The sequence below is a fragment of the Sceloporus occidentalis genome, unplaced genomic scaffold (genome assembly GCF_023333645.1).
Source record: "Sceloporus occidentalis isolate IW3139 unplaced genomic scaffold, rSceOcc1.0.p SCAF_2, whole genome shotgun sequence".
Taxonomy (NCBI): Eukaryota; Metazoa; Chordata; class Lepidosauria; order Squamata; family Phrynosomatidae; genus Sceloporus; species Sceloporus occidentalis.
The window spans coordinates 117,361,825-117,375,506 of record NW_028316982.1 but is presented as its reverse complement, the minus strand read 5'-3'; the positions used below and the strand labels follow the sequence as shown (position 1 = coordinate 117,375,506).

At 40.1% G+C, this 13,682-nt stretch overlaps 1 protein-coding gene across 5 annotated transcripts in view; it reads left to right on the top strand.

The window, feature by feature from the left end:
- The window catches only part of ZMIZ1 (zinc finger MIZ-type containing 1), a 455,177-nt gene that overhangs the window by 255,838 nt on the left and 185,657 nt on the right, over positions 1 to 13,682 (top strand). For all 5 annotated transcript variants that reach the window (XM_089510695.1, XM_089510694.1, XM_089510693.1 and 2 more), the window contains exon 5: positions 10,803 to 10,913. In XM_089510695.1, the coding sequence (XP_089366821.1) occupies positions 10,854 to 10,913 (60 nt within the window). In that variant the 5' untranslated portion in view covers positions 10,803 to 10,853. The remainder of the gene's footprint in view (positions 1 to 10,802; positions 10,914 to 13,682) is intronic.

Sequence of the window (13,682 nt, the reverse complement as noted above, 5' to 3'; positions counted from 1 at the left end):
AAAGCACTACGCTAAATACAAGTATACCCTCAATTAACAACGTAGATGTGTTCCTGTACGTTATTTCTTTAACAGAAGATTTAGTATCAGAGGGAGGTATAAAATTAAAAGATATACCCTTAATACACCCTTCCCCCCCAAAATAGCAGTTTGACATGTTTTAGCAACTGACAATATGTGTATATGAAATGAAACAACCAGATCAGATACGACTTGTAGAAATAAAATGCTTTGAACCATGTAAAGACAACTCAAAATGTCTTCCATCATGTATCCAGGACTTACAGTAGGTTTTGTTATGAGTTCCATTTTGATGGCCAAACTCGTAGAGCGATGCTTTCTAGACATGCTGGGCGGAGTTGGTGAGGCTGGCTAATCTGCTTTCCAGTTTTGCTCTATTTTGTTGTTCACACATGCTGAGTAAAGGATTCTGGAGGTAGCTGCTTTTTATCTTGCTGTTGTAGGCAGGCACACACAGCTACAGTAAGATGAGCTAAAGTAGAAACCCTTATTCCAAGTTCAAGCTTTAGTTTATTAAAGGCACACTGCTACAGCCCAACGCTGCACTGTGAAACACTATGTTTCTCTTGGGACCTTATCACACGAGCTACTTACCACGCTGGAATCATGGCCCAAATGCTTCAGAAGCATGGAGGTGGGATCGCTGGTCACACTTCTGAAGCATCACTGAAGCACGTTCCGCTCTTCTCCTGTCACCGTTATTACAAAAATGGCTTCTCCGCAAATGCTTCATTGATGGGAGAAGGGCAAAATGCTTCAATGATATTTGGGAAGTGTGACCAGCGATCCCATCTCCATGCTTCTGAAGCATTTGGGCCACAATTCCAGTGTGGTAAGTGGCTCGTGTGATAAGGTCCTATGACTCCTACACCATCTTCCCAATGCTGCATTAAAAAAGACAAAAAAAAATCTCTTTACAGCTAGACAGGACAAAGATTTGAAAAAGGAGGTCTATGCAGGTGTAAAAAATACTTTGTAAAAAAGAGCTTCATTAAGGCCAGCCTGGGGGCTGAGTTGAGGTGTGGCATCCACATGAGGCACACCCCAACTCTGCCCCAAGGGCACCATGACCCTGCCCACCACTCCACATGGCACGCTGTGTCGTGGCACTCCTCTGGCACTGTGTCCATCCGAAACAGTGCCAAAGGTGCGCCTTCAAGCCACAAATATCACACCCTTTTTGCAGCTCCTTTTTGCACCCAGGAAAGGCCAGATTGGGGCTGCGGCGTGTGGTTGCCACAGCCCCGATCTGGCGTAGCTGAACGCGGATGCAGGCTGCCCCTTAGGGGTGGTCTGCACAGCCCCAAAGACTTCTATTTTGTGTCTGCTGAAAGGACAGTGTGCACTCTCTCTGAATATATGTAAAGTCTAAGATAGTAGAACATATTTTTGTGGGTTTTTTGGGCTGCGTGGCCATGCTTTGTGGGAAAAACCCACAAAAAAACTATGGATGCTGGCCATGAAAGCCTTCGACTTCACATAGTAGAATGTAGTTAGGAATATAAACTGATTTGGGAGTGCTTGTTTCAATTTATAGGACTGTACTTGTAAGCCACTGACTCTCAGCTCCATTTCTGCTCCTCTCACAATGTGTGGTATGGACATAATATGATCACCTAATCTTTTAGGGTTATTGTAAAGAAAAACAGAATACAAAAAAAAAAAAAAAAAAAAAAAACCTGCCAAACCCATTACTATTGCTCTCATGTAAAAAATATTTTAATATTACCTATTTCCCCCACTTGCTGGATTAAAGTGTTTAGTAAAGCTGTACTGAATGCAGTATTGCAAGGCTCTGTGGGGCCTTGCTGAAACCAATGATATTAAATGATAATAGGGAGCCTTTATGGGGTGGCTTTTGCTGCAGATATTATATCTCTCCCATTTTTCTGTTTTGTTGAATCGGCGTGCAAATTTATATTAAACTGTACAAGTTGCTGGGGTCGGTGTGGTATTGTCTTGACACTTTTGATCAAACTGTCACGTCTCTCAAGGCAGGCCTTTTTGAACATAGCTGTCAGGGACTATGACTGCGACTCCTTAGCTCTCTATTTGCTATCGCCAGAGGTGTGAAAGATGGCAACAAATGGGGAGATGGTTAATCAATAACCACAAGGTCAGACAGACAGTGTCAGTTTTAGTGCTCCCTGTTAGGAAGCAGAGGCTGAGGATTTGTAGGGACTTGTAAAGGCTTAAAAGAAACACAAGGCAGTGCTATCTGAAAGGAGGAAGAATGAGAGCGCACTCAGCTTTTGCAGAAAAGGGGGACCTCTGCTGGCTTGCTTGCAAAACAAGCACTTTCCTGACCAAATGCATGAAAAGCTGCCTAAATGCTGGCAAGCTTATTGTGTGCATAAGGAAACAAATGTGGCTCTGTTTAGCAATGAGGCTTTGCCCACTGATCTCTAAATAGATGACAACACTCAGTGCAAATAAACCTCTGTGTGTCTGGTGGGAGAGGGAAAGAAAAATAATGCATGAATTTTCTTCCTAAATAAAGCTTTTGGAAGATGATTGGCAAATGCTGGAGAGTTAAAACACACACACACCTCTCACGTGAAATCACATTATCTACGTTATCAGCGCCAGTGGCTGTGATTCATGCTTGCTCAGGGTTAGATTTTTATAAGCTCTCAATGAAGACTATCGCACCGGGGTTAAAACGTTCCCCAGTGCGTTCTAACCTGCCCGCGCGGGGGCGCGCACAGAGCGTGACGGGAACACAATGGGGCCCAGAACGCCAGTTTACTGCACATGGGAACGCGGCCTTTGCCGCCGGGCGTTCCCATCGCGTTCCCATTGAGTTCCAGGGGACGCCATTTCTGGGGACGCTTTGAAACAGTTCCCAGAAATGACGCCCTCTGGAACTCAATGGGAACACCCGGCGGCAAAGGCGGCATTCCCGTGTGCAGTAAACTGGTGTTCTGGGCCCCATCGTGTTCCCATCACGCTCCATGCATGCCCCCATGCGGGTGCATTAGAACGCACCAGGGAACGTTTTAACCCCAGTGCGATAATCTTCAAAATGTATACTTTCCAGCAACATTAAATCCTAAATTAAGTGAAGAACTGGAATTCAACTGGATTTCAAAATAAATAGCTGTAAACTTTACAAAGAGAGGAAACGAAATTTGAATTTCATTTTATTAAAATCTAGATTTTTATAGCTAGTACTTGTAGAATAATCTAGGTTGGTAGCAATAAAAAGTTCAGCTTGGGTTGACAGTTTTTCAGGCATACAGTTTTTCTGCCACCAAACGCAAAGTGAACTAATACAGAGTATAGTAGAGATGGAAATAATTTGTTGTTGTTGTTGACTACCCTTGAGTTGATATCGATTAATGGTGACCCTGTGGGTGAGACATCTCCAAGACTCTCTATCTTCCACTACTTTTCTTAGTTCTTGCAGATTCATACCTGTGACCTCAATTGAATCCATCCATCCAGTGTGTTGTTTTCCTCTCTTTCACCTTCCCTCCACTTTTCCTAGCATTATTGTCTTTTCTAATGAGTTGTGTCTTCTCATGATGGTGGCCAAAGTATGACAGCGTCAATTTAATCATCTTGGTACATAGGGAGGTCTCAGGCCTGATTTGTTCAGGGACCCATTTTTTGTTTTGTTGTTGTTGTTTTGGCTTTTTTTCTTTTGGCTTTCCATGGTATCCTTCTCCGGCACCACATCTCAAATGAATTGATTTTCTTTTTATCCGTTTTCTTAACTGTCCCGCTATCATATTCATACATGGTAATTGCTTGTATGATTCTAAGTTCTTCGCTTAATTGTATATGTTTGCTCTTTAGGATCTTTTCTAGTTCTTTCATCACTGCATAATTATTTGTTTTCTGGTTGAAAAGTGGGTTTCTGGGCAGCCAAGAGGCCATGCTGGGAAGAATAGTAGACAAGTGAGATTTTTGTGGAATGTTCTCTGTGTATTCAAATGTCCTGAAGTGTCGCAGAGGTATCATTCTGTAGAGAAGAACACAGGGATTTTTCTTGCAAAAAATAAAACCCTGTTTTTTTCTATGGGAAAACCTGTTTTCTAGAAAACAGATTGGCGTTTTACTCTGCATGATACTTTCACACAAGCACTTTGGGGTGTTCATATACGGGGAGAATACTGTGGAGGAATATTTGTTTTCCTCTGTAGTGGGAGGAAAACTACTGTAACTGTGAAGATGAAAGGATTTACATCCCTAGAACATCGTGTAACATTGTGAGCCCTATATTATGCTGACAAACAGGAAAATGTTTTTAAAGTGTGTATGTTTTAAAAGAAATTTACAGATTCTTCCCAGGGCTTAAATCCATTTGCTGATTATAACTAGAGTAGACCAGCTCAATCAATGGGATTTGGGTAAGTGTTGACTCACTATCTATCAAGTGATTCAGTAGGCCTATGCTAGCTGGGATTCTAGCTGTTCTGCCAATAGGATTTAGGGCGAGATAAAATCCTCCCTTAAATATAGAGTTCTCAAATTGGCACTATTAAAAACCAACCAAGCAAAAAAGACACATTTCATATACTAAAAATCCTGTTTGATCAATTACATCTATAATATGTAACTTGCTTGCAGTCCTTTAAACCAATTAATTGGTTTTAACCCCCCAGATCTGTTAATGCTCCTGTATCTCTGTCTGTATGAAATTCCACCCCCAACTTTAACCAGCTCTTTTCTGAATGTCGAACTGATCCATTAGTTGGTGTAGTCCCCTCCCACCTTGTTTGTAGGCTGGCTTGGCACTTAATCAAACCTACTTAATAGATAGCAATTGTCTGCCCTTACTAATGCCTCTCAGCATATAGAGACAGAGAGCAAATTGTTCAGTTTGGTCTGACAGATGAAACATCGTGGACTGTTTCTCACCATAAAGGCCCTAGAAAAATGTCGGTTTTGTTAGTTCATTATGTTCAGAAGGGGGTTCATTTTGCTTGCAGGAAGGGAGAAAAGAAATTAGAGGCATGGATTACCAGGGCTCTTACAAAGAAGTGCTTTTTTTAGTTCCTTCTCTTGAAAACCCTCAAAGTCACTTCCAATGTAACACTTGCCAGACCCCAGCCATGGTGGGCCAAGGACGTGCATACTACGTGTCTTACATGCAATCTCTGCTCCCATAATTTCACTCTCTGCCTCAGTTATGTTTTCCCAGGCCATCTATAAACCTAGGTGTTTTCCTAACCCAGGATTTGAAATGAGGTATAATGCAGCCATGAGATCTACCCAGGCTACTAATGCTGCATATTCTTGTTGAGGTATTTATCTCCCTTTCCCATTTATTCTGGGAGTCTTCCATGCTGCCTTACTAGTCTGCAGGTTGCATGTATCCTGTGTAATGTATGTTGCTCAGTCATCTCATTTAGATGAACTCCCAGACCTATGTACAACTGTGTATTGCTCTGTGGTTTCCAAAGCTGCCATCCGCAGGACCCTTTCCCACCCAAATTTGCCTGCTTAAAGGCTCCTTTTCATCTGCCCTAAGTGCAGTGGAGAGGATTCTGAATAGTCTTTGGTGGAGTCTTTCATCTGATCTGGGACATTGGCTATGATGATGTGACTTTGCCCTAGGTCTGTGTGAACGGGCTGTGAACCCTAGAATGCAACCAATATCTCTCTGCAGCTGTGCCTTCTGGGAAAGATCAATAATGGACAACAAACTTGCTTTCCAGGAAAAATTTTCTGCCATTACTGACCTTCTCACTGAAGAATCCTTGATAATCTCACAAGGCTCTCCTGAACAAAGTTCATCAGTCACTACTCTAGTTCATATTACTGCGGATGCTGAAATGGACTATAATTCATTCAAAGCAGTTTCAGCCAATTTTTTTTCATGAAAGAAAGACCAGGACAAAAAAGGATCATTGACTACATTGTACTATACATATCTCTGGCCACACTGTTGTCTGTTCCAAACTCTAGGGCAACCTTTCCCAACCTGTTTCTCTCAAAATATTTTGGACTGAATCTTCTATCAGCCTCAACCAATATGACCAATGTTTAGGGATGCTGAACACTGTAGTTCAAAACATCTGCAGCACATTAAATTAAATGAAAGGCAATGGATGAGTTAGAAATTTAGTTTAGTAATAATAACTACCCTGAAGACACCAGATCTTGTTTGAACATGGAAGCTAAGCAGGGTCACCTCTGATTAGTACTTGGATGGGAAATTACCAATGACTACCAATGACTATATTTCAGAGGAAGGAACTGGCAAAACAACCTCTGAGTATTCCTTGCTTAAGAAACCCCTGTGATATTAATGGGGTCACCATAAGTTGACAAGTGACTTGAAGGAGCACACAGTAATAATTTGTTATACTGAATTATAATATCATCTCCTTGGTGCTTAGGTGTTCACACTTCAGCTGCTATCACTAACCTGTGATTCAAATGCAGAGCTAGATTTCCAAGTGCTTCCTGCTATCTCAGCCAAATAAACTGCTGTGTAATATTTGCTCCCATTCATTCTTTTTTATTTTTACTGCTAACTCTAAGCCATTTCCTTCATGTATGTTAAGATATCCTACTGCTTTGTTGGCTCCATAATATACTGTTAACAGGAGATGCCTGATAATATTGGCTGACAGCATGGAAAGCCTGTTCTATATCATTGTTGAGGGAAATAAGGCCTTCTGAAAGTTCTCACTGGATTTTGACCAGAAGGGATTATCATTTTAAGAGGAGAAAGAATTTGGGAGAGAGGGTCAAAAAAAGAAGAAACATTACTCATGAAATGAGGGATAAAGTCATTCTCTCTCCTGCTCAAGATTCCCTTTGCTGATCACTCCAGGAGAGAAAGAAGAGGCTTTAACATGTGAGAAATTGTATTTATTGTTTCTTCTAATAATTTTGCTGAGCTAAGGTTAGGCCTGGTTTGTATTTGGGAGGGGACCACTAAGGGATACCAGCTGGTGTAGGCTGATGAAAAAGATTTTCACACCAGTGCTTACCGTGGCATAAGCACTGGTAAAACACCAGTAAAATATCAGGAAAGTGTGTGTAGAAAGCTTGACACGCTTCTGAAACATCAAGGAATTGTCCCCTCGCTTCTAGCATCCTTGAATTGTTCACGGAGCAGCAATTTCCTATGAATGCAAAGTTCCCGTTCATGGGAAATTGCTGGTCTGTGAACAATTCAAGGATGCTAGAGGCAAGGGAACGATTCATTGACATTTTAGAAGCGCATCAGTCTTTCACACACACTCGCTTCCCTGATGTTTTACTGGTGTTTTACCAGCACTTACCCCACAGTAAGCACTGCTGTGAAAATCTTTTATGATTGCAATTTGAGATGAAGACAATGACAGACCAGCTCCTGCCTAAGAAAACCCTGTGTAATTCATCTAGAGCTCATCTGAAAGCTGGAGAAGGCTCCTGCATGTATAATGGTTTGTGGAAGAAGGAATTTCAGCAGGCGATGCTAGTCATGCAATCAGGTTACAAGCAGTACCTGTTGAAATCCCCTCTTCTTCCCAACCATTAAAGCTCTAGGAGCCCTCTGTAATTTTCACTGTAGCAAACCTAGGTCCCCACAAGTTGAAAAGTGACTTGAAAGCATACAAACACAGAGAGAATCTGATGGATTATGTAGGCTCCCTGAGATTTGATTGAAAATGGATTTAAGATGGAAGCCTGGCATGCAACAGTTGGGAAGGACTACTGGTAGAGTTCTAGGAAGATAGTGCTGGACTTTGCCCACTCCTCTCCTTTGGATTGTACCTTGGAAAGCAACTGGTGCTGTGTGGTCAATGTGGTAGATTTTAGGAGACATTAAACTATGCACTCTACTTTTATTTTAGATTGTCTAGCCCTTATGAGCAATTAAAATGCAGATAGTGTATTGTGGCATTTAAGATGGATCGTTGCCGAAAAGGTGTCATGTCAGGGTTAGCTTATCATACAAATAAATTCTGCTACTGAAATATTAAACTTTGAGGTTGTTTGAGGATTTTGTAAACAAACAGAAGCATGCCTAAGTTGCAAGTGAGCATTTTATCAACTGGCATTTTCAAAAAGGTCCTTAGATAGCATTTGCTATTTGAGAAGCCAGTGCTTGCACAGACTAACAATGTTTGTATATATGAAAAAGGGCTTTTTCTATTTCGTGAAGCAGTGTAATTCATTGACAGGAGTGCTTTATTGAACCTTCTTATGCTTGGAGTATAGAGATGGGGAGTCTGAGCTGCCATCATTCAGGAGAGAGACATTTCGTTCTCTGAACTCTACGGCATCAGGAGCCATTTGAGAACCATTATCACTAAAATACCCTATAAAGGTATTCCCCGTTAACAAGGTTGTCAAGGTGTGTCCGACCCTAGGGGGCGATACTCATCTCCGTTACTAAGCTGAAAAGACAGTGTTGTCAGAGACTACTTTGTGATCATATGGCCAGCACGATTGCATTGTCAGAGACTACTTTGTGATCATGTGGCCAGCATGATTGCACAGAACACTGTTTATCTTCCCACCGGAGTGATGCCTATTTGTTTATTTCCACTTGGATGTTTTCAAACTGCTAGGTTGGCAGAAACTGGGACTAGTGATGGGAGCTCACCCTATCATGGGGCACCTGGGCCTCAAACTGCCAACCTGCTGATCTTGCAATCAACAGAGTTGGCATCTTAACCACTTGAGCCACCTCATCCCTGTACAGATACCTTAAAGGCACCAAATCGTGTCTGATCTTGGAAGCTAAGCAGGGTCAGGTCTGGTTAGTGCTTTGATGGGAGACAACAACTGAGTAACAGTTGCTGTAGGCTATATTTCAGAAGAAGGGATGCTTTGATCTGGATTTCTTGCATGGCAGGGGGTTGGACTGGATGGCCCTTGCGGTCTCTTCCAACTCTATGATCCTATGATTCTAGGAACTGGCAAAACCACCTCAGTATTTCTTGCCTAAGAAAACCCTATTAAATTCATAGGGTTGCCATAAATCTACAGTCTCAGATACCTCCAGACAGGGTATGTGGGCAGATCTGAAAGAAATTGTGGGAAATCCTTACTCTTGAAGAGTACAAGGTGTTTATGGTTGCTGCTCCTGGCACTCATTCATTTTGCTATTTTGGTCACTGATGGATTGTGTGCCCAACAAATGGGCCACCCTGGCAACTTATGAGTTGTTACCTTGGATTGTGCTGGATGTTTGAAACCTTAATTTTGTCTGCATCCTTATGTCTCTGATATTTTTGGATCCAGAACTAAAAGATAAATACATGCGCTAAATCCTCGTGTAGTGACAAGATCTTTGATCTTCCACTACAGACAAGGTTTTGTATTATGTGTGTCATGATGAGTATGTGAAATCTGACAAATATCAATATTTTTTTGTAAACATTAGAAAACTCAAGATGCATGCTGGTGAACTATGACAGTTTACATTTTGTGTCTAAAAATTTAATAAATAGTATTTTCTCTCTTTGGCATTGTCACAATATCTGGGCTTGCTAGCATTTGTAACACTGGAAGCTTTCATTCTCTCATATGTACACATACAATTCATATCTATCTAGTTCTAAGCATAGACTCAGATATATGAGAGAGAGCAAGTAGGCTGTACAACACACACTCAGTATCACAGCCACTTGTTCTTGATCTAGAATTCTTGCACATGTTTCTGGCCTCTTAACACATTTCTTTCCCACAATTGGCACCAGTGCCTAAAACAGATTTATGTCAAAAGTTAGTTTGGGCCACATTTGGTATAGAAACTATGCCTGTGTACAAGAGAAAAGGGGAATAATTGAGAGAGACACAGACAGAAGGCTCTGAATATTATATTAGTGCCATTTCATAACTTGAATTTGTTGTACATTGCACATGGGTTATTATTGTTAATTATATCAGTATTCATCCCAGGTTCTGCCCCTACATACTGTAATAATATAGTGTGGTGCATCCATGTAAGCCAGGCACCATAACTATTGCTATCAGTTCAATAATACTAAGCAGATTGTCATTTTCTACCTTTTCTACTCAACCACCAAAAGGGCTAGATTCAAAGCTGTAAGAAGGAGGAGAAAGACACTAACAGTCATGGTGTTAGGACTGTATTATAAACTACAGTGATGGAAGATAGGAAATTGCAATGTTAAAAACCTAGCGTGCAATACTCTTCAGTATAGTGTTTCCCCAATCTTATATAAGCCTGGAATATTATGGTTATTTAAGAAATAAAAATATTTTGGCTCCAAGAGCACATACTGTATATACTCATGTATAAGTCTAGAAATTTTAGTCAAGAAATTGACCCAAAAAACCTGGGCCAACCTATCCACGGGTCAATGTAAGTATTGTACATTAACTCATATATAAAAGGAGCCATCCCCTTTCTCTGAATAGAGAGGTAAAAGGCGAGAGCTTAGTCCATCCTGGGAGCACCAAAAAGAAGCATGGATCCCCTCTACACTCTCATCCATCCAGCCTTTAGGATGAGCAGAAACAGTTATGCCTGCAAGAATTTTATAAGTTCTTTGGCATCATTTTCATTTGCTTCACCTTTTGCATCCTTTGTTACATGGTCCTAAGTTTTACCCTTGACTTATCCGCAGGTCATATCAAAATCCATTATTTTGGCCCCAAAACCTGCCCTCGACTTATACATGAGGTCGACTTATAGTCGAGTATATACACTACTTCCTCTTTTGGAGGAGAATTTCCTACTACTGTACAAAGGATAAATATTTACCATGTAACATCCAGGATCTCATGTACTGTAGACTTTGCATGACTGAATTTTACTTTTTCCTCTTAATAATTGATCTTGTTCTTTTTATGTCTTGCAGACTGAGAGATTTTAATGGCTTTCAGGTAGAATCCAAGTGGAGACAATCAAAATGAATTCTATGGACAGGCACATACAGCAGACCAACGATCGGCTGCAGTGCATAAAGCAGGTAAGCCAAAGACATATTGTGAGTAATAACAGATTGGCAAAAGCAACCACAGCATTTGATGTTACACTGCATTCTTCATGGTGTGTGTGTTGCATTAAGTCCTCTTCATCTGTGACAGTTCTTGATATGTAAATGAAAATAATAATACATATTTGAACATGACCATATGGCTTGGTGACATATTTGTGATGCCTTATATTTGTAATTCCCTTATAAGGGAAAATTGGATCTTTTATTTCCATGTAGAGATAGAGACACCAGTGCCCCATCACAGCACTTTCTCTCCTCCCCCAGTGTGTATCCATTGTGTCATATTTCCTCCAAGTAGCTCAGAACAGTTTAGACTGTGTCCCCACATCATTTACAGCATATCTGCAAGATAGATTAGTCTGAGAATAGTGACTGGCATAAGGTCAGTTAGCTTCATGACCAAATGGGGATTTTAATTCTTATTTTCTTGATCTGGCATTTAATCTGTTGACTACATCATAACAGTGTTTGGTTATTTTAAATGCATGAAGGATATGGAAAGGAGAAACATTTATTTTTAAGCAATGAACTTGTTTTCGGGTATATATGCATCTGTAACTAGCATGATCTCCCTGTGCATATGTAGTGTTTGTTCTTGTGTATTTATGAATGTGTATTTCCTAACAAGCCAGTGTGGTGTAGTGATTTGCACAATGAACTACAACTCTGGAAACCTTCAGGTCCTTGAGCTGTGTGTGGTATAAATGTGAGAATGAAAGAAAATGCACATTTGTCATTTCTTAGTTCGTATGAATATTGTCACATTCATACCCATTTGTGATATTTCATGCTAAAGATGCAGCTCAAAAGAACATTATTATTTCTAAAAATGTATAGTGCATACTGATATGCTGTTACTGTTGCTGCTGCTACTACTACGACTACTACGACTAATAATAATGTTGATGATAATAATAATAATAATAATAATAATAATATGTATTTCTTACCTGCCTATCCCCATTGATTGAGGTGAGGAACAACAACAGGTCAACAAATATACAACATCAGTAATAAACACACATCAATATAAAGAACAACGAAGACACATACATATTAAAACAATCCACATTTAAAATTCATCATTTAAAATTTCCAATTTAAAATCCTACATTATAAAGCATACCATATTTTCCCCTAACCAAATCTCCCACCCCCCAATTTTCTTCTCTGATGTCTGTGCTCCAAACTGCTTCCTAAGGACACCTTTCCCTCTTGTGGAAATGTTTGCTAATGGTTGCAAAAAAACCTGACCCCATGTCCTCTTGCTGCTGCTTCACTCCAAATTGCCCATTCCTGGAATGATTTTCCAGGGAGCAAGAATTGGGTTTGAGCACTGGACTATTGCTCTGGAGACCAGGGTTCAAATCTCTACTCAGCCATGAAAACCAATGGGTGACCTTGCACACAAGCCCTCTCTGAAGAAACTTGCTAAGAAAACCCAGCGATAGGTTTGTCTTAGGGTCACCATAAGTCCTAAACAACTTGAAAGAACACAACATACAAATGTAAGTAATACATTGAATTTCTACCATTTGGGAGGGTGAAACATTTGAATATGCTACCTGTCTCTTTGCCCCTTATTGTAGGGCCAGTTTAAGCTGAAAGATATATATGGAAATTTCCTTTGGAAACATTATATCTTTCAATAAGTGAATTGCAATAGCTCAGGGTGGAATTATTTTATTTTAATTTTTTTTAAACACTTACCTACAACATCCAACTGAAATGAAAATAAGTATTATGCCATAAAGTGTTGGGAGGAAATGAATAAATTCTTTACGTCGGTCTTTAACGTGAAAGATTTACTGTAGAAATGTGACATGTGTTTGATCCATTTTTTTTTCTCTAGGTAGAAGAATTGAATTAAACAGAGATGGCAAGAGAGATTCTAGGGTATAGAAAAAATAAAAATTAACATAGCCTGCCAGTCAGCTTAATTGGTTAAATAAGCGGAAAGCATTATTATTAAGCATGTGGGGAGGAAAAAGACTTGTTGAGGAAAAATCAGCATGGTTTCTGCAAAGTGGAGTCTTGTTTCACTAACCCTTTGAGGTTGTTCAGTTGAATCCATTAGCAGATGGATAGGGCTGATCTGATAGACGGTGGAAAGCTTTTAACTAAGTTTGTCATCAGGACATTGTGAGTGAATTTAGCAATTATGGAATAAAAAGACTGCTCTTATGGATCAGTTAAGTTGGTCCAGTAATGTGACAAAGATGGGATAGTAAGTAAATAAATAAATAGTAAAGAATAGGATTAGTAGAAATGGACAGTTCTCACAGTACAGGGAAGAATGCAAGTCCCCAAAGATGTTCAGAAGATGATTTTTAAAATAATCTTGAGTTCAGGGTGAGCTGTGAGTAGGTTGCTTCTGCAGATGACACTAATTTAGTTAGTGTGAGAGCCAAAAGTGATTGTAAAGTTGATGTGAAATAATTTATCTGAACTAGAAGACTGCAACAAAATGAGAAAAAAATGGTTCACCCTAAAGGCTCCAGATCCCATCTGATTATGGAAGTTAAGCAGCATCAGCCCTAGGTATTACTTGGATGGGGTACCACCAAGAAATACAAGGTGTTGTAGGCTTTATTTCAGAGAAAGGAACTAGCCAAGCCATCTCTGACTATTCCTTGCCTAAGAAAACCCTATGAAATTAATGGGGTTGCCATTAAGTCGGTAGGGGACTAGAAGGTGCACACACACGCACACATACTGACATATGAGTATGTATAAACT